At 36.1% G+C, this 21,588-nt stretch overlaps 1 protein-coding gene and 1 long non-coding RNA gene across 38 annotated transcripts in view; one reads left to right on the plus strand and one right to left on the minus strand.

Annotated features, from left to right (window-relative positions):
• LOC106883144 (uncharacterized) overlaps positions 1-20,683 on the plus strand; it is a 37,004-nt gene extending 16,321 nt beyond the window's left edge. Inside the window, exons 2-4 of the long non-coding RNA XR_016241599.1 lie at positions 4,354-5,440; positions 5,714-5,769; positions 17,235-20,683. This is a non-coding gene — a long non-coding RNA (uncharacterized LOC106883144). The remainder of the gene's footprint in view (positions 1-4,353; positions 5,441-5,713; positions 5,770-17,234) is intronic.
• LOC106883142 (6-phosphofructo-2-kinase/fructose-2,6-bisphosphatase) overlaps positions 1-21,588 on the minus strand; it is a 158,253-nt gene that overhangs the window by 126,387 nt on the left and 10,278 nt on the right. For 12 of the 37 annotated variants that reach the window (XR_016241593.1, XR_008263976.2, XR_016241592.1 and 9 more), the window contains one exon: positions 157-239. The exons of 12 other annotated variants lie outside the window; for them this stretch is intronic. Coding sequence is in view for 17 of the 25 variants with exons in the window: in XM_089350986.1 (XP_089207112.1) it covers positions 157-175 (19 nt within the window). In the remaining 8 variants the exon portion in view is untranslated. Of the gene's footprint in view, positions 1-156; positions 240-5,424; positions 5,474-21,588 lie in introns of all 37 variants that reach the window. 13 more of the 37 variants (XM_089350987.1, XM_089350981.1, XM_089350969.1 and 10 more) reach the window with 4 other exon arrangements.

Raw genomic sequence — 21,588 nt, forward strand, 5'->3', positions numbered from 1 at the left:
ACATGCTCACACACACACACACACACACACTAAATGTAGTTCATAACAAAAGAAAATGGTAAACATTTCCATAACACCTAAATTGGAACTTGGACTGAATGCCTTGTCTTGGCAGTAAAAGAAAACAAATTGTGTAAATTCAAAATTATTCCTTACTCGTTGCTTTCTCATTCATTTTTCCTATCTTCTTGACTGGAATATACTGCTTGAATATAATTGACTACTGTTCCATTATTCTACTGATAAAATACAAGATAAAATAACAGGCTGTTTACAGACAGAGAATATGAAATATTAAATGTTTACATAATATAAAATTTTTACTCACTTGCTTATAATAATTTGAAGAAGAAAAAAATCTTCATATGCTTTCACCCTTACATGAAAAACAGATGAACCAAATATCAAACTGTTTATTCATGTTTTATTTTATAACTTTGAATTTATAGAGAAAGACAAATGGAATGTAGTGATCTAAGTGTCTTTCCATAAGTGAAATAAAATGGTTTTAAGAGATCTAATTGTAGGGTTCACCAGGTGCTAACCTCTACTTAACAGCACTCATCACATTTTAAGAAGATCCTATTTCGAATTAGTTTTAGTATTTACTAAATCATAAATCATGACAAGTATCATGATACTAGTTGTACATGAAAACCATTTATACCACTGCCACATTTTCTTAATGATAAATGAAAGAAAAAAATCTTGTCAGCTAGCTATGAAAGTAGTATTAAAGACTGATTTGTATTAATAACTAAAAATGACAGCACAAAGGAGCAATCAAAGTTATCCAAAGTAGAAGAGCAAAGTGAAAAATGTATGAAAATATGTATTGGTGGTAAAGTGTAATAATGTAAGTATAGGTGAAGGAACATATTCTTCCAGAAGAGCCCCAAGTAAAGACTTATTTACAAGTGGTGGAAAATAGATGTATTCAAAGTACAATCAGTCACACAGAATCTTTTAAGAAAATAGCTATCTTCAACCCAGCACACAAACAGTATTGTAATCAACATTCCAACTGCTCTGTTATGTATATAGGTAGTTAGGGTAAATGCAGGCTGTTTCCTCTTGAAGCACATCTGCTTATTCCATTGTTGCAATCAAAATGTATCCATAATTACTGTTGTATGTTAAAATACAAAAATTGAGAATTGCAGAAATATTATTTGCAGAGTTATTGTATAACAAACAGGAAAATAAAATTTTTGGGTATTTATTCTCCATTACAAATGTTTCATTTGCTAATAGGAATTATAAAGATTTACACGTTAGATAGACATGCAAAGAATTTCTAATAGGAAATTCCTGCTCTCATTTTGGGGATACATGCACACACACTAAATGTAGTTGATACCAAAGAAAATGTTAAACATTCCCACAACACCTAAATTGGAACTTGGACTGAATGCTTTGTCTTGACAGTAAAAGAAAACAAATGTGTAAATTCAAAATTATTCCTTACTCATTGCTTTCTCATTCAATCTTCCTATCTTCTTGACTGGAATATACTGCTTGAATATGATTGATTACTATTTATATAACATGTAAATCTATGTAATGTTTGCTAATTCCTATGAGCAAATGGAACACGTGTAATGGAGAATAAATAACAAAAAAATTTCTATTTTCCAGTTTTGTTTTATATCGCCTGACTGGCCTTTGTGCCGGTGGCACGTAAAAGCACCCACTACACTCTCAGAGTGGTTGGCGTTAAGAAGGGCATCCAGCTGTAGAAACCCTGCCAAATCAGATTGGTGCCTGGTGTAGCCATTTGGTTCATCAGTCCTCAGTCAAATTGTCCAACCCATGCTAGCATGGAAAGCGGACGTCAAACGATGATGATGATGATGATGATGATTATATATATATATATATATATATATATATATATACTCTTTTTTACTCTTTTACTCGTTTCAGTCTTTTGACTGTGGCCATGCTGGAGCACCGCCTTTAGTCGAGCAAATCGACCCCAGGACTTATTCTTTAGAAGCCTGGTACTTATTCTATCGGTCTCTTTTGCCGAACTGCTAAGTTATATATATATATACAAGAAATAATTTTTGCCTCTTTAAAAAAAACATTGATCAGAGAACAAACATCAAATTCGAGTCAATGACTTTATGGCCTATCAAGAAGGTATATACAATCAACTAAAAATGCAACTAAAAATCTAAATAAAATAAAATATCGACTAAAAAAAATTTCTTCTTACTCCCCTCAAACAAAAAAGTATGTCAAAAAATTCATATAAAAACCATGGTAGGTCGGAGTCCAGGAGCAAAAAGAGTTCCACACACACATATATATTTTCACAATTCTCAATTTTAATGTGTATTTTGATTGACATACAACAGTAACCATGGATACATATTGCAATAACAGAATAAGCAGATGTGCTTCAAGAAGAAACAGCTGGGATTTACCCTAACTACACACACACACCAAAGCTGTTTCATGTGCTGGACTGAAGATAGCTAATTTCTCAAAAGATTCTGTGTGTCTGATTGTACTTCAAGTACATCTAATTTCTACCAATTGTGAATAAGTCTTTACTAGGATCTCTTCTGGAAGAATATGTTCCTTCACCTATGTTTACACTAATACTATTTACCACCAATACATATTTTCGTAGAAAATGAAACACGTAATGAAGAATAAATAATACCAAAATTTTCCATTTTCTTGTTTTGTCATGTGTGTGTGTTTATCGAGATCAAGTAAGAGTGAGTACTTCAAAATAATATTTTATTTTGCTTCTGTTTTGTTAATATACATTGCTATATTTAGGTGAATACACATGTACAAGAAGGCAGCGTGGGTTGGATTATACACAAGGTGGCAGTGTGGGTTATCTTTTGCTTTGGGTCATTTTTTTTTTACCACACAAGTAAATTCACTACACTTCAAATTATTTTCCCCTTAAATAGCTAATTTTTTTTTAACATACTAAATCTCAACCAATTATAACAAAACTTGGAAAATCAAATTTATTAATCTATTGTCAACTTGAAATGTTTTCTCTAGCCAAAATATGCTAGAATAAAATGATGTAATTATTAAACTGAAAATAATAGAGACTAAACTACTACTTCAAGTACTGAGGACTTTCAGGGAATAAAATGGAGAAAGCAGTTATAATAAATATATGTAATACATAAATGATTTTAAACCTTTAAGCCTTATTGATGGAGTAGCCGTTTCATTATTAAGATTTTCATTCAGGAGCAATGAAAAGGCTAAGGATTGACAGAAAGAGTTCAGTTCATACAGGACGGTGCTAAAGTTAGAGTTTAAATTAGAAGTTAAATTAGTACACAGGTTGCTAGCCACAAAAGTTCATCCCCATTCTAATTCCCTAGATTTCAATTTTGAATGATGTCCTTGGAAATATTTGAATGCTAAAGACTCAATTGTCTGTTAAAATATAAGTTATTTGCACAGGGTAGTATTTATAGGGAAGTACAATATTATGTAACTAGGTTCACAAAAGTTGCAGTGGATATTCTAATAGGAAATAAGTGTTATTGCAACACAAAACAAGAGCAGAAAAATTAAATATATTTTGCAGTCTAGTGGCATAAACTAGCACAGGAAATGGAACTAGTAATAAAATTTTGAGTAAGGAAAAGAGCATTTGCAAACAGTAAGAAAATAAAGGTATTTCTTACAATGTAAACAATAAACTATATAATGTGCATGTACTAAGTGCGATGATACATAGCAGATTAATGTAGACAGTGAATTGATACTTATAACAATTGCAAGGACCAAGCTGAGTATGGTTGATTTGATGTGTAATGTTACAGAATGGACTTGAGAAAGCAGCTTGATACTAAAAATTACTGGAAACTGATAGAAACACATAATGCCAATGAATGATACTTCGTAGATAAAATAGATTATGGTGGAATGTTGGCAGGACAAAAACAGACTTGAAAAGGTAATTAGTTCAGACTTTAAAAAATTAGATAATAAGCATGAGATGATATTGTATTACAATCCTCTCTATCTCTCATACTAGGATAAAGAATAATGGTAATTGGAAGAAAAGATCTGTTTATAACTATAACATACTATTTGTAACCTAGATTTGAAACAGGAGTCCACTATTACTACTTCACTTTTCAATATTTCCTTTATTTTCATTATGGAATGTAAAATTCAAATTGTAAAATCCTTTTTAAAATTTGCATGTTTTAAAAATCTAATGTTAGTAAGCAAGGGTATACAAGGGTTGGCTGAAAAGTTCATAGGCTGATTATGAAGGAGTGATGCAAGCACTGCGATATATTGCATGCATTAATTTCAACTCTTCTTATTAATAACTGCATTGTTTCTTTACAGGTAAACAGACATCTGACTATTTAAAGAAGACTTCAAAAGTAATTAGTAGCAACTTCTCTTGAAAATGAGCAAAAGTTGGCATCATGATGTTATCAAGTACCAGCAAAAAAAGGGTTTAGCCCCCAAGGACATTCATTCTGACATGGTTGCTACGTTAAGGAGTGATGCTCCAGCTTTACCAACAGTGCAAAAGTGAATTAGTTGAATTTAGAAGAGGAACAGAGAGTTTTGAAGATGACTCATGGTCTGGACATCCTGCAACTGCCACCCCCAAGGAATTGATCATGTTCACCACATGGTGATGGATGACAGGCAACTGTCTATAAATCAAATAGGCAATGCTATTAGCATATCCTATGAGAGAGTTGAGAATATTTGGCACAATGAACATGGCACGATGAAGGTTTCTGCTTGGTTGGTGCCACATCATCTGATACCTGATTAAAAATGCACTGGGCTGATCACATCACAGGAAAATCTGACATTGTTTCAGGCAGGTCTAGCTGGTTTCTTTAAATATTTCTTAACCCAGGATGAGTGTTAGGTTCGTCCCTTTGAGCCAGAGACAAAGAGACAATCTATGGAGTGGAAACACCTCTCCTCACCTGCTCCAAAGAAGGCCAAAATAGTTTCAGGATAGGTGATGACCACAGTGCTTTGGGAAGCAATAGGTATTGTGTTTATTGACTATCTTCAAAAGGACCACACAATCAATGGAGAATAAGCCAATTTGCTTAGGCAGTTATGGAAAGCTATCAAAACCAAATGGTCAGGAAAAATGACGAAAGGGGTCTTGTTTCATCAGGACAATGCTCCAGCATACAAGTCCTTGCTTTCAATGGCTGTTGTGCATGACTGTGGCTTTGAACTGGTTGATCACCCACCATATTCTCCTGATTTGGCCCTAAAGAATATCATTTGTTCCTCAACATGAAAAGACATTTGGCTAGGAACCAGTTGTCACAGTGATGATGATGTCATATCAGCTGTTCAGGACTTTTGTGAGCAACAGGATGAAAGCTTCTACACCAATGGGATTCAAGTGTTGTAACACGGATAGAAGAAACAAACCTCAGTCACATTCCATGTGAGTATCTTGGTCAGCCTATGAACATTTCAGCTGTTGAAAGATAAAGTTGATAAAATAAGTACTAATAATCTAAATGAAGTGCAAGGGATAATATCTACATCATACAAAATAAAAGTATTTCAAATAAAATGAATATGTAAAACCATTTGCTATAAGACAACCATACAAAATATAGATAAGTTGAATTCTTCAGTATTATTTTATATTTATATGCATTCCATGTATTATTTACTGTAACATGTAATTTTCTTCAAATGATTTTATTTTTAGATTTTATGTTACCACAAAAACCCCATTACTGGCTTAGAATTAAAGAAAGCAATCAAGTAAGTGATTAAACAGTTTCAATAAATAATGTATGGAAGACGAAAACTTAAAAGGTTAAAAAGAATAAGTTTTATCAGTCACAGTATTTTACAAGGTGTCTCCAAATGTCTCTTTAGAATTTAAAATGATATATAAAATTGTTAAAGGATGTGGCAACAAGAAATAAATCAGGATCCTCATAGTTATGTCACTATTTGTGGAGCTTACAAGCAATTTGAAATTCAACTGAAGACCTGTCCAAGTCTGGCAAGCTAAACAGCTTCCTGTCAATATTTGTTTCCAGTAAAATTCAGTTTGATGTGTGTGTACACACAATTTTCTATATATGCAGATCTAGGCCTTCACTCAATTTCCCTCTTCCTCAAGCTACCCCACACCTACTACTACTTGAACTGTAGATCTTCATTGACACCACTTTCTTACTACCCACTTGTTATCCATCCTTCATCCATTAATAAAGCTCTCTCCACCCACACTTTCATCGATCATCCCCACTGTGCCACTAAATTATCACTCCTCTTCATACATTATGCCTGCCTCTTTCTCTTTCTTCACCATCCACTTCTGCAACCTACCAAATAGCATTTCATCTATCTTTTGTCCTCCTCTTCACTGTATTATTATTACTATTTTGCTACTCTGCAGTATCAGACACCCTCCACTCCCCCACTCACTCCCGACCCCATTCTTACCCCTTCATACCTTGAAGGTCCACCTTGATACTATTTTTATTGCTTTTCCGGTGCCACCCAATCACCCCCACTCTTTTCTAAAATACGAGTAGTCATGTAGCTCCTCTACATCAAGAAACCTATTCTGCTGTTTCTCTCATACTTTACCATCCCACTCTACTCCACATCTTCTAGTGTAAAGTTGACCCCTTGGAGTTCACACAATTGTAAGCTGTGAGGTGACCTTGGTAGTGCTGGCGGCAAGAAAAAGTATGCATTACACACGGCTGGTGTTAGGAAGGGCATTCAGTTGTAACACTGGAACACAATGCAGTCCTTGGATCCATCAGATCCTGTCAAACTATCCAACTCAAGTCAGCATGAAACATACATGAAGATACACACATATGTGTGTGTATATGTAAATACATGTGTGCATGTGTATACATATATATATGTGTGCAGACACACACACTAATATGTATACACACATATATACTACACATTAAAAAAAAAGTGGTATACTTTATTGATCCAATGTTGAATATAGATGTTGGGGCTACTCAGTTAAAATACACACATACACAAATGTGTATAGAAATGTAAGTAAAATACACAATATATGTAGAGTTTACATATTTATTTGAAGTTGATTATTTACTATGAATATATGTGGAGTTTCTCACAAAGATATGTATTCATTCAACCTGAATAAACAAGAAACTCAGAGTACTGATGTAGTGAATCATCGTCAACATCAGTGAGTGAGTGAGTGAGTGAGTGTGTGTGAGTGTGTGTGAGTGTGAGTGTGTGTGTGTGTGTGTGTGTGTGTGTGTGTGTGTGTGTGTACATATATATATATATATATATATATATATATATATATATATATATAATCCAAGAAAGTTAGGGGTTGTGAATCCAACCCACTAAGGGATAATATCTATCCAATATACTGCTGGGAGGATACCCAATTATTATTACACTAGTGTTTTTACCAAGTGCAATAAATGGGTGCAGGTAAAAGGAGGTTTTACCCTAAATTTATATAGCAATAAGAAAATGGAGGGGAATATGAGGTACTCATCAACTTACAGACACTGTACTACGTTAATTAATCCGTTTATTTTTCAACCAAAAGGACAATAAAGACAATATACAAACACATATAACACACTATGTCATATCAACAATTAAAAATTAAAAATGCAAAAGGACATCTAGCGACTGAAGAAGGGACAAAGTCTTACAACTGTTTCAGCCTAGAGTTGGCATGCCCCATTCTATCTATTTAACTCCAGTAAGCTGGAGTAATTGATAGATGAAAAGGATGCAACGGGGGTACATGCATGATTCACTAAGCCTCTTCATAGATTTACAAAGTTCAGTTCATGAAGTTTACAAAATTCAAATATAAATATAAAAAATAAAAGCATATAAAAAAGCATATAAAAGAAACCATATAAAGAGTCATAAAAACTCATCTATATATGCATGCATACATTAACATATACAGATATAAATAAATACATAAACATAAATATATGAATACCTATATGTGTGTTCAGAGTACATACATAAATGTCTGTACATGCACACCAAAGAGTCAAAAGTTACAATTTCAGGAGTAATCCAATGGATTTTCCCCTCACCAGTAGAATACAATAAGAAATAAATGAAATACTAACAAGCACCCATGGAAAAAAGCAGAAGCAAAAGTCATGAGTACACATAAGTACCCCAGTTATATCTAAATATAAAATTTCCGTAGCAAGCTTCAGCACACATATGATTGGTCAGGAACCACAACTTAAAGTGATCACCAGACCCAAAGTGAATGGTAATAAATTTACTTCTAATATAGGATAAAATTTTTCAAAAATTTCATCAACCATTTTAAAATACCTTTAAAGGTGTAAATTATAAACAATTATAAATAAAGGCAAAAGAAAAAAAATATCTATGCCAATATGCTGAGAAATTTATTACCATTCACTTCGGGACTGGTGACCACTCTAAGTTGTGGTTCCTGACCGATCACACATGTGCTGAGGCTCACTATGGAATTTTTATATTTAGATATAACTGGGGTACTTATGGGTACTCATGACTTTTGCTTCTGCTTTTTTCCATGGGTGCTTGTAAGTATTTCATTTATTTCTAATCATATTCTCTACTGATGAGGGGAAAATCTATTGGATTAATCCCAAAATTAATTCAATATAGAGACGACGCATTTTAAAAAAATTTCGTTAGCTTGCTTTCCTCAATTTCAGCAGAACATGTATTCATGGTGATGAATATTCTACATGGTGATTGATGATTTAAAGTGTATTTCTCAGCATATTGGCATAGAATTTTTTTCTTTTGCTCTTATTTATAATTGTTTATAATTTTCACCTTTAAAGGTATTTTAATATGCTAGACACTTGATGAAATTTTTGAAAAATTTTATCCTATATTAGAAGTATATGTATGTATGTATATATATATATATATATATATATATATAAATGTGATCTTCCAGATTGCATAATGTTATTCCTTTCTTGTGTTGAATCTGCTGTTTTAACCTCAAGAAAGTCTTTAGATAACGAGTACAGTGAAGAATTCCGAGTAGAGGTAGGAGTCCACCAAGGTTCAGTCCTCAGCCCCCTCCTATTTATCATAGTCCTCCAGGCAATAACACAGGAATTCAAGACAGGATGCCTCTGGGAGCTCCTCTATGCTGATGACCTTGCGCTAATTGCTGAGTCATTATCAGAACTAGAGGAGAAGTTTCAGGTGTGGAAGCAAGGACTAGAATTGAAGGGCCTTAGAGTCAACCTAGCTAAAGCCAATGTCCTAATAAGTAGGAAGGTAGACAAAACACAAACCCCTTCAGGTAGATGGCCCTGCTCGATCTGTAGAAAAGGCATAAGTAGAAACTCTATAAGATGTACCCAGTGTAAGCTATGGACACATAAGAAGTGCAGCAATATCAAAGGAAGGCTAACTAGGAAGATAGTTTTTGTATGTGGCAGATGTTCAGGAGCAATAAACACTGAAAATGTGCAGAAAACAACTTCTGCCACATTCCAGGGAGAAAAACTAGACTTAGTTGATAGCTTCCGCTATCTAGGTGACCAAGTTAGTAGTGGGGGAGAGTGCGCTGAAAGTGTAGCTGCTAGAATACGAATAGCCTGGGCAAAGTTCAGAGAACTTTTACCTCTGCTGGTGACAAAGGGCCTCTCACTCAGAGTAAAAGGTAGACTGTATGATGCATGTGTACAAACAGCCATGCTACATGGAAGTGAAACATGGGCCGTGACTGCTGAGGACATGCTTATGCTCGCAAGGAATGAAGCCAGTATGTTCCGATGGATGTGTAATGTAAGTGTGCATACTCGACAGAGTGTAAGTGCCTTGAGAGAGAAGTTGAACCTAAGAAGCATCAGTTGTGGTGTGTAAGAGAGACGATTGCGCTGGTATGGACATGTGGCGAGAATGGATGAGGATAGCTGTGTGAAAAAGTGCCACACCCTAGCAGTTGAGGGAACCTGTGGAAGAGGTAGACCCAGGCAGACCTGGGATGAGGTGGTGAAGCATGATCTTCGAACATTAGGCCTCACCATGGCAATGACGTCTGACAGAGACCTTTGGAAATATGCAGTGCGTGAGAAGACCCAGCAAGCCGAGTGAGACCATAATCCAAGGCCTCTGCCAGGGGTGTAGCCAGCCCACTTATGCGTACTTTTCCTTCATTGGACACTAAATTCTGGTTGCGAAGACCTGTTGAGGCAAGTGAAATCGAGATCGAACTAAATTCGATGACTGGCACCCATGCCAACGTCTCCTTCAATGGACACTAAACTCAGTTTGCGAAGACCTGTTGAGGCAAGTGAAAGCGAAATCGTGATGGCACCTGTACCACTGGAGCACTAAGAGCACTGTCCGAGCGTGATCGTTACCAGAACAGCTGTCTGGCTTCCATGCCAGTGGCACGTAAATAGCACCATTTGAGTGTGATCATTACCAGCGTCACCTTCCTGGCATTTGTGCCGTGGCACGTGTAAAGACATTCGAGCAAGGTCGTTGCCAGTGCCGCTGGACTGGCTCCTGTGCAGGAGGCATGTAAAATACACCATTTTGAGTGTGGCCGTTGCCAGTACTGCCTGACTGGCCTTCGTGTTGGTGGCACGTAAAAGCACCCACTACACTCTTGGAGTGGTTGGCGTTAGGAAGGGCATCCAGCTGTAGAAGATCTGCCAAATCAGATTGGAGCCTGGTGTAGCCATCTGGTTCACCAGTCCTCAATCAAATCAACCAACCCATGCTAGCATGGAAAGCGGACGTTAGACGATGATGATGATGATGATGATGGTAGTGTAGCATAAGGAATAACAGTCACATTTCTCTGGTCATTTGCACACTTGCATTATCCAATGCTGCTACTCTATGAGAATTGCAGTCATCAAATGATAAGCTTATATATGCTTGTTATTAGTCTCTTCTATTTCTACAGGATGCGGTGAATAAATTGTCATCTAACTTACGCAAAAATGAAAATAACACTGACATCTCATTTTAACAGGTATATTTACCAAAATTACATAAAAATATCTTGAAATACTAAAGAGCAAATTTATTCAATAAAATTGTCATTGGCTTCAACTATGGCCACCAGACAACTTTGGAATCTCCTGCAATATTTCTGGATGGGCTCCTTGTTTAAGTTGGTGAATGCTGCCATATTCCTTGCCTTCAGATCATCTTTGGTGATACAAGGAGTTTTGTTGGTCTCTCATTCAATTGTGCCGCACACGTAATAATCAAGGGGGTTACAGTGTGGGGAGTTAGGTGGCCAGATGTTAGAGGTGATGTGGTTGCAGAAATTGTCTGACAGCCTCAACTGGGTTTTCCTGCTTGTGTGGCATAGTGCAGAGTCCTGTTGCCAGACAGGGTCTTCCAGCAGCCACCCTCTTGACCCAGGGCAGCACTACCTCCTCCAGGCACTTGATGTAGGCCTCCATGTTGAGTCTGAGGTTGAGTGGGTAGATGAATGGAGGCACAACATTACCATCACTAGTGATCACTCCAAACACCATGATGTTAACTGGATGTTTGATTTTTATCACTCTCCTCAAATTGATTGTCCTCAGACTGACACCCAAACACTCTGAAATGTTTGTACTGGAGCTTCCAGTACAAATGCCAAGCAGTACAGCATGTCATTTCCAAATTTCTGGCAGAGTGAATTGCGCTATGGCGCTGTATTTCTCACAGATGGTACTCTACTATACTGTGTAGTCAACAAAATCAAAAACAAACAATGTGCATGAGTCAAATTAAAAATATAAAATGGCAACAATCTACCCATCGCACTAGACAATCTGCTTTCACCATTGATACCTGTTCACATCAAGGTGTCAGCCACTTTCATTACATCTAATATCACATCATTAATTTGCAAAATGTATATTCATTAGCAATCTTAAAAACTTTGAGATTTAAGAAATGAATGGTTATATAAGACAAAAAAACACAAAATATTCTTTTTTTTTATTTTTCACTCATAGTCGTCAAGCACTCTTAAGAGATAAGTGCTTTTACAAAGATAACTTAGTCAACACATACTAGACAGCATGGAGGGAAAATCAGTATTGTAATCATAAGTTAATATGAAGATTAAGGAAGAACATACTAAGAGCTCTGAACAAAGAAAAATTATGTTAATATACTTTGTTAAAGGAGATATCTTTTAACTTGTTTTAGTAATCAGTATGTGGCTATGCTGAAGCACCACCTTGAAGAATTTTTACTGAAATGAATCGATCCCAGTACTTTTGGTCTCTTTTGCTGAACTGCTAAGTTACAGGGACATTAACACACAAACGCTGGTTGTCAAGCAGTGGTAGGGAACAAATACAGGCACAAAGACACCCACACATATATACAATGAGTTTCTTTCAGTTTCCATCTACCAAATCCGCTCACAAAGCTTTGGTCGGCCTAAGGTTGTCGTAGAAGATACTTGTCCAAGGTGACAAGCAGTGGAACTGAAACTAGAACCATGTGATTGAGAAGCAAACTTATCACACAGCCATGCCTGTGCCTGTATCCAATTTCCAATCCCTAGTGCCACTCTAATCACTCTTTCCACCCAAGAATGCTGATTTCAGGAATTGTCTCTCTACCTATGTTTTCTTTACTGGTTTTGGAGAGCTTATGAAAGCCAATTAGAAATTCTTGAAATTTTTCTTCAGAGTAACATGATAAAACTGGCATCCTCTACATAAAAACAAATGAATTCGCTCTGAAAATCTGTATAACATTCTCCTCTAAGATCACAGGAAGGACAAACACATTTATCTCTTACACACGTATGAATACAAATACTAGCACTGTCTAAACTCAAAATAAAGGAGTTATGTTTTGTTAGTGACCAACCTTTCTGTTGCAAAGACAAAAATCTAAATTTTCAAGCCATATTGAATACACACATTTATATACATATAAAAAGAAATGTTAAATGAATATATAAGAGCAAAACAAATGTTCAAAAGTAAGTAAACATGCGACACTCACCAAATGACAATCCTTGTGCAAAGCAAGGCATATCTAACATCTACTGATTAGAGAGATAAAAATAATTCTGTAGTGTCCTATCAGCAGCTCAAAGCAAATAACTAATAATCAGATTTCTTCATACAAAAGTTCATATACTTATAAGTGAGTAAGTGACAGACATACATACTGAGAGACAGGACATCAGGAAATGTTTTAATAGCGTGAATCATTTTTAGTAATTTGTTTGAACAGAATATTTCTACAGAATCATATCTATATAAGCACTTCAATCTACACACAGAGTACATAGATGTAAATACAAAATGAATACAGCAGACATGACGGGGAAGTCAATTTCGTTCAAAGGCATTGTTAGACTTCAGAATGAGAGCAATGCAATCATAAATTAGTAAACTATCACCAATTTGTTTTTGTTTCTCTCTCTCTGTATGTGTGTGTGTGTGTGTGTGTGTGTGTGTGTGTGTGTGTGTGTGTGTGTGTGTGTGTGTGTGTGTGTGTGTGTGTGTGTGTGTGTATATATATGTATATTTAAGGAAGAGTGTTACGATCGAGAAGGTGAATCACAATGACCTTTTTGTATGCACAGTTTGTGACAGACCATACCTTTCTTTTGCTGGGCTCAAATCTCATTTGTGAACCCATGGAAAACGAACCTCCACCAACCATTCTGCCTATATGTCTGTGCAAACTTTTCAATGCAATGTATGCCAGAACGTTTGGGTGTGTGTGTGTGTGTGTGTGTGTGTGTGTGTGTGTGTGTGTGTGTGTGGTGATGGATTCAAGGGTTTCGTTTATTTACGAGTTGATTTCTTAATTTCACCAGAGTATAAATACCTGTAATGGTGATACTTAAAGTTTTTTTTTTATTTTAATCTTACTTAAAATTTCCCAATGAGCATGCGGTCATATTATTTATATCCTACAATGAACTACAGTACATTTGATTCATCTGCCATCATTGAAAGACATTCAAAACACTTCTTAAATTCTATGCAATATTTTCTGTAGGTATTTCATTTTGTTCACTTTCTTTTTCATTTGAATCAACCTATATCTGTCTCACTATAACCTTTTCATCATCACCTCCTCCCCTCTTAAAAGTTTTTGTCTTGCATGTACTTGGTGACCCTGTCAATGCAGATGCCACTTAAAAGCATCCAGTCCACACTGTAAAGTGGTTAGTGTTTGGAAGGGTATCCAGCTGCAAAAACCATGCTAAAACTGACCTTGCCTGTGCTTGTGCCACATAAAAAACACTAAGACCATTCTGCTGAGTGGTTGGTGTTAGGAAGGACAGCCCGCTGTAAAAAATCCTGCCATTACAGTCACAGAAATCTGGTGCAGGCTTTGGCCTGGCTGGCTCTTGTGGTACCATCCCACCCATGCTAGCATGTAACATGGACGCTAAATGCTGATGATGATACATAGATATGAAACTGTTTGTGTGTATACAGTGATGGATTCAAGGGTTTCAATCATTTATTAGCTGATTTCTTAATTTCACCATTCTTAGGCTTCTAATCCTCTTTTAGTCAAACACTTACAAAGTTCAATTAAAAAGCATAGGTGAGGAATACATTGTAAGCTACACTATAATTTGTGAAAAAATTTATCTGCGTTCAGAGTATGCATTGCCCCTCTGATGCCTTTTTTTTTCATTTTCTTTCAACACTCAAAAGATAAATGACTGAAAGGAAAACATGTGAAGACTCATAACTATTTCACATAGGTGAAATCAAAGGTATTGGCTGTGATTTACAAATGTTTCTCAGAAGACAGAAACATTTAAATGGCTATAAAAAAAATTGCAGTTAAATATTTACCAAGTTTAATTGCTATTAACTATCAAATATTCTCAGGACTGACAGTGCTTCTAGGAATAAACATCTCCAAAAACACCCTGTAACGAGGATGTTATGGATTTATATAATTTGTATCCCATCATTATTAACTGACATAAAAAAAAATCTGATTATTGAACTATCACAGCTGATTAAAAAAATATACCTTCACCCCTTTTTTTATTAGTTTATTATATATGTATATCCATGTATTTCATTCAATGTTGCTTCAGTTCATTCAGCTGATTTGCAACATCACTGGTGCCAAGCTGTATCAGCCTTTGCCTTTCTATTGGATAACACTAGTGTTGTGGAGAGGGAAGGCTAGTATGCATGAGCAACTTGTGCCTTGGCGGTTAACTTTCTAGGTGCAATCACATGGTCGTTCATGACTGAAAGGGGTCTTTACTCTTTTTTACCAAGATTACACTCATCACACTAAAAGCTGCAATCTATCCAAAAGTGTTAAATCCTCTGATTTTTCATGGTGACCATTTTCCTGTAATATGACCACATTTGCTTTCGACATTTTGAAACATCAATAATATTTCCAAATTTTGATTTTGAAAGATTAAGTTTTCTGCTTAGGTTTTAAGGGCTGGAAATACAGTTCCATTTAGCTCTGAACAGTTACGAAGTCATTATAAATTATTACTACAATACTTCCTGCTCTTCTGAACTAACAAGTTATGCAGCCTCTACATTCAAGTCTACTTAATGTACATGCCTTTATTCCATCTATCAGACTTACTGTTTTACGCGCCACACCCCGTATTTCATGCAAGACTATGTACAGGGTGGAGAAGCAAAACTTGCAAAATTGCCATAACGTTTGAAACTCTCTCAATTAGCATCAATAGGTTAAGTAATTCACAAATAGGTTAATAGCATTCACATATAATTACAAAACAAATGATTTATTCTATATGGCATCCACTGTTTGCAATAACAGCCTCCACATAGCCCCAGAACCCTGCACAACTTTTCATCACGAAGTCACTGGACATCCTGGCCCACTCCTCATTGATGGCAACCTTCAGAGAGTTGATGTTGGGGTGGGAAGTTTTGTTGGCAGCATGCTCCAAAATGTCCCACATAGCATAGTCCAGAGGGTTGAGACCCAGGCTGGAAGAAGGCCAGAAGTCCACAGGCCAGAAAGCAGCAAAGCTGAATTAGCAGAAATTCTATACCTTCTTGGCAGTATGGCTGGGAGCACCATCCTGGGTCCACACAGAGTTGCCTTCTGGGTAGTTGGCCTTGAGCCATGGCAAGGTATGGTATCTCAGCGTCTTGTAGCAGGTGTTAGCACCTACCCATCTTCCTTCCATTGGAGGCCACAATATCAAAGGCCATGACCTAGGCTGGATGTTTTGTTCTGAATGTGCCCCTGACGTCAGCTGTTGACTCTGCAATGTACCAATCATTTCTGTGGCCCACAACAGTATCCACTGTGAAGATGATCTCTCAGAAAATTTTCAGTGGACCCTTTCTTCTTGAGGTATGTGAGAACCTTTTTGCATCTCTCCAGTCTCCTGGCCTTCATATGTTCTGTCTGCAGGTGTCTCAGTGTCTTGGTGTAGGAATTGAGGCCCAAAGCCTCATTCACAGCTGTTTTGGGGTCCAAATTCAGTAGCCAGCTTCCTCATGGATGTGGTTGGGTCCATTGTAATTTGTCATGAAGGTGTTGATGAAGTCTTGATTCCACTTCTTGTTGGCCCCAGACTTCACTGCCAGACTTCATTGCCCACAACCATTCTTTGCTTGATGTTATAAACTGTGCATAAGGATACTCCAACTAAAAAAAGGAGTTTGTTATTAGCTGACAATGTATCCTTTGTTCTGCATTAGGTTTCATATCATTTGCTGTGAAATATTAGTGTAACTTTTAATGCAAGCTTTGCTCCCCCACCTCATATTTGTAAAAAGTAACTAAAACATGGCAGTATGCTTGTGACAAGGTTCAAACTCATATTGTTTCTGAAGAATAATGAAGTCTCTTCAAAGAGATTTTTAACAGAAAAGCAAATAAAACTTACTGAAAAAATTGGGAATAACTGTATTCATTAAAACAAGAAAAAAGAAACACCCCATAAATATGTAAACTACCTAAGAAGAAATAAAAGCCATATTTAATTACAAGAATAAAAATAAAACTGGTTGTAGTCAGAAAAAAGGAAATAAGCATTAAAATTATAAAAATTCACTAATCATCATTTAACATCGATGTTCCATGCTGGCATGGATGAGATGGCTTGACAGGATCTGCCAAGTCCAAGGACTGCGTAGTGCTCCAGTGTCTGCTTTGACATTGTTTCAACAGCTTCCCCTGCTAATGCTAACCCCTTTACAGCATGTACTGAGTTTTTTTTGTTTTTTTCACAGCACCAGCACTAGTGAGGTCACTATGAAGCTTGCCTGACAAAGATCCTCTGAAGCTAATGGATAAAGAAAGGGCCAGAACAGAAGAGGTTCTCGTTGCTATGTAGCTACATGACTACTCAAATCATAGAAGACAAGGTAAGAGAGACTGGGGTAGAGATGGAAAGAGTGAGAATAGTGGTAATGAGGTGACTATTTTGTTACATGTATTCCTGGGTCTCACTTTTCCATAAGTTCCATTCACATTAAGTGATGAGAACTTCTTGATACAGCTATTCTCATCCATATTCATCTCATATCTATACCATCATAGTCTTCTTTCCTGCACACTACATTTGATTCCGCTTATGCCCAATTTTTTGATCAGTACCTTTGTACTTTGTCGTGGATGCACACCCAATAGACCTGCAGCTTTACCTCTCTTCATATCTTTAATTGCTTTATCTACCACACTGCTGTCAACTTGAATCATTGGTCTCTCTGCAAGATCAACATGAAATAGCCCCTCTATTACCCACATATTTTCCACATTCAGCAACCTCTTACAATAGCATTTTCATGCCACTCTTTTGTCTTCCACATCAATGGTGAGGATATCTTCATCATTCCAAATACACTCCTTTGTCCTCTCTCACATACTGTCCTGCAATCCTGAATAATTCATGCCTCTGATCCTCACATTACAGGACATGCACAAATCTCATTTGTTCTGCTTCATCTTTAACTATGCATACTTGTCACATAGCTGCTGTTTCTAGCCATTTGAAAATGCTCCCTACTACTACCTTCCTTCCAGGTTATCCAAGCCTATCGCTTAGCCTTTACTGCCTTGTCAACTGCTTCATTCTAATACTTTACTGATATATAGTAGTTAAAATGGCAATATCAAAGAAGCTAAAGGAAATCTTGTTTATAAGAAAGTGAAGAGAAGAAAAAAGTAGGAGAAATAGTATTCTTGATAATTTAATATAGATAGGTTTATGAAAATCTAGGACAATTTCAATTGGTTGTTGACAAACACCCTAAGTGATTTAAGTATATTTATCAGATAATACTTTGCAATTGAAGGACTTAAACAGTATCTACGTTTATCTTGGATACTCAATTATGTTATGGCATTGTTGAAATATGAACAAAATAGAGTTTACAGGCTAAGTAGTCATTTAAAATGTTAAAATAACTAATGAGAAACAACATCTGTGTTCATTGACTGAGAAGCCTATGAATACACCTGGCAATTATAGGGTTTACAAAATAAACTTTAATTCTTGAATCCAGAATTATAAAAGAAAAATGTTGATTTAGTAAATTTCCATTTTTTACATTATGGCAATTTTACATTATTACAATTCTTTGTAAGTAAAGGAGAAAAAGAGCATTCAAAAATTCTACTTAATTATCGTTAAGAGACTAGCATCATATTAATGTCCATCTAATCATAACACACAATTGAGCACATTCCCTTCACAAAAGTGTTATATTTCTAAATGTACTCATAGAACTTATATGGCACAGTTTCCTTTATACAGGAGTAAAATACAAAAATACACCAGTAGTTAACTGCACAAAGATGTAGAATTCTAGATAAGGAAAATTTTCAAGTCTTGCTCTAAAACAATTTTAGGATTATAATCTATTAGGGTTGAAAAAGAAAATCATATGCTCTGACTGTTACATAATTTTCCTTAAATGCTATCTATTAAGCCTACATCTCTACACCTAATAAGAGTTAGTATCAGCCCAATCTATACCATCTAACAATTTATTTTGTATATTGACTGATATAAAATATCTGACTTGAAGATGACTGGGTTTACTGCACCCACATTGAGGAGACCTAAAATAAGAAATCATGATCATGCAATTATTAGAACCTACATGTTCTCTTGGGGATTATAGCACAAAACTTTAGAGCCAAATCAAAAATATTTTCATATAAAAAAATGGATAATTCATAATTCTATGAGACATTGCATAATTTTTCAAAATTACTATTCAAAACAAACCATATGATTTTAGTGCTAAAACCAATAAAATCTCTATGACAATATCAAAACTTATTCTATCTTCACTACAAAACTTATTCTCGACTTCTTTTCACCAAACCTCATATTTCCCGTTGTGATGTTTGCGCTTAAACCTCTTGATAGTTTCAATAAGCATTAAATGGCTTCAGAATCACTCTACATGAACCAAACTTTTAACTATTCCTCCCCTATCCACATGTTAAAAAGTTACAGCATTCCCCAGTCTATAACAGCATCATCCAAAGAATACTACCCCTCACGCTCAATCCAAATATATATTTAAAAAATGCACATACATACAAAAACTGTAGTAGCTTCTCTAACCTCCTTAGCTTCAATCACTGTCATGAGAGTTATAATACCAATGATACAAAGAATAACAAATGTCATATTTCAACTGTGTCTACTTTAGTGACCTTTGCTTTGGTCACTACAAGAAGCTATTGGTACACAAACCAAGGGAGCCTCTATGCAGTCACTGGACCTGCAAGATATGACAGTATTATTTCCTTTAGATCCCACTATCTTAAAACAAGACTTCATTAGATAACGGTGTAGCATACACTCGAGTGAAATTCCTTTCCTCTCTATTGTATATACATACATACGAACGTAATAGATAACAGCTAGCCTTTGGCCGCATTTTGGACCCTGTTGTGTCCACTACTCTGATTGGTTGGTATTGGCGCAATTTGTCTCTTACTCCATCATGCCAATATGCAGTGTATAACCAATCAAAGCCCCTAAATAAGGTCACGTGTGACAGCCTCTTCTCAACTCAGTTTTGAGCCTACAACTCCTTATAAAAACCCAGCTTCTCCTCATCTCGATGTCTTTCGGTCCCAGACCTTTTAAGGTCTAGCTACACAAGACACAGCCAGTTCCAGCAACAACACAACAGCAGCTACGTTGAGACTCACCAACTTCGTCCAACAGCATTGAGCAACCTCCATCTCTGTCGCCACCATCGTCCTATTGTCAACATCTCTACATACACAACTCGCCCAGGTTCCAATACTCCAATGTTCATGAATTACTTCATCATGGACCAACAGCGAATATACAACCTGCGAGAAATCCTGTACCAAGTGACCAAGGCAGCAGCATCACAGCCACAACTTCACATACGCCATGTACTGCAACCGGCTCTGCATCATCACCGCAACTTCTTGATACAGTATTTCAACTATCATGTACAATTGACTACGAACTGGTATTTATCATTCTTGTATCTATGAACTTAGCCCTCTTTCACTGTCTCTTCTTCATTGCCATCCTTTTATGTTCTTAACACGCGCATACATCTATGCCTACATAGACACGCATACATCGTTCTTATGACAGCCTGTCTATTATTCTGTATATATGATGCACACACAATCACACATGTTAACATATCAATAAATCTTCTCTTAAACATTCTCAGCCGGTTGTCTCTTTTTCTCTCTGGCACATATATGCACTATTCTATTTATATTTATTGTATCGACTGCATGATGTACTAAGGAGCCATTCTTGTCACCTCGCTTCGCACAGACATTACGAATTGGTGACCTGTTCCAGCTCCTTGAAACTACATAAATAATTATAATGGGAGAAGGAGATACTCCACTGGTATCATATACCTTCCATTCAATTATAATAGCATTAGATGCACAATGACTAAATAAAAATGAGATGATAATGGATGGATTGCTCTTGATCGTCAGTCTACTTAACCAAGGATAACCAGGAGCTATGCAAGTTAGTATTCAAAAACAGACAGAATAGTGAAAAAAGCAACATAACTGCTTCCATGACATTCCATACGATGAACAATTGCATGTCAGACTGTACAGTGGTGTGCACTATGAAGCAGAGGTATAATATTTAGAACATTGACTATGTGAACACTACTTGTTCAACTGACTGCCTATGTGACATAGATCTGCTTGATCAGGTTTGAACAACCATAATATAGGCAACAGATATCAAGTTGCTTGTGCTAAATTTTTGTACATCAACAACTAGATCAATCATAATGAAAATAAGAATGGTAGAAAACCAAATAGATTTCATTAGACCCTGAAATGAGATGGATATTCACAGCAAATTAAATGAATAAATAGCAAAAAATACTAAAGAGGAGATATCACTGGCCAGAATACATACTACTTCTTGGTCAAGGTCTTCTATTCTGAACATATATATCTACTCCTTTCAGACGTCCTGTACCAAAGTGCAACCAACAAAGCAAATTGTATGAATAGAAATACCAATAAAAGCGTCTTTGTGCATAAAATTTTACTTAGGCCTAATGGAGGTGGTACACAGATTGCCAATTTAGAACA

The sequence above is a fragment of the Octopus bimaculoides genome, chromosome 4, assembly GCF_046866305.1.
Source record: "Octopus bimaculoides isolate indiv1 chromosome 4, ASM4686630v1, whole genome shotgun sequence".
NCBI classification, from domain to species: domain Eukaryota; kingdom Metazoa; phylum Mollusca; class Cephalopoda; order Octopoda; family Octopodidae; genus Octopus; species Octopus bimaculoides.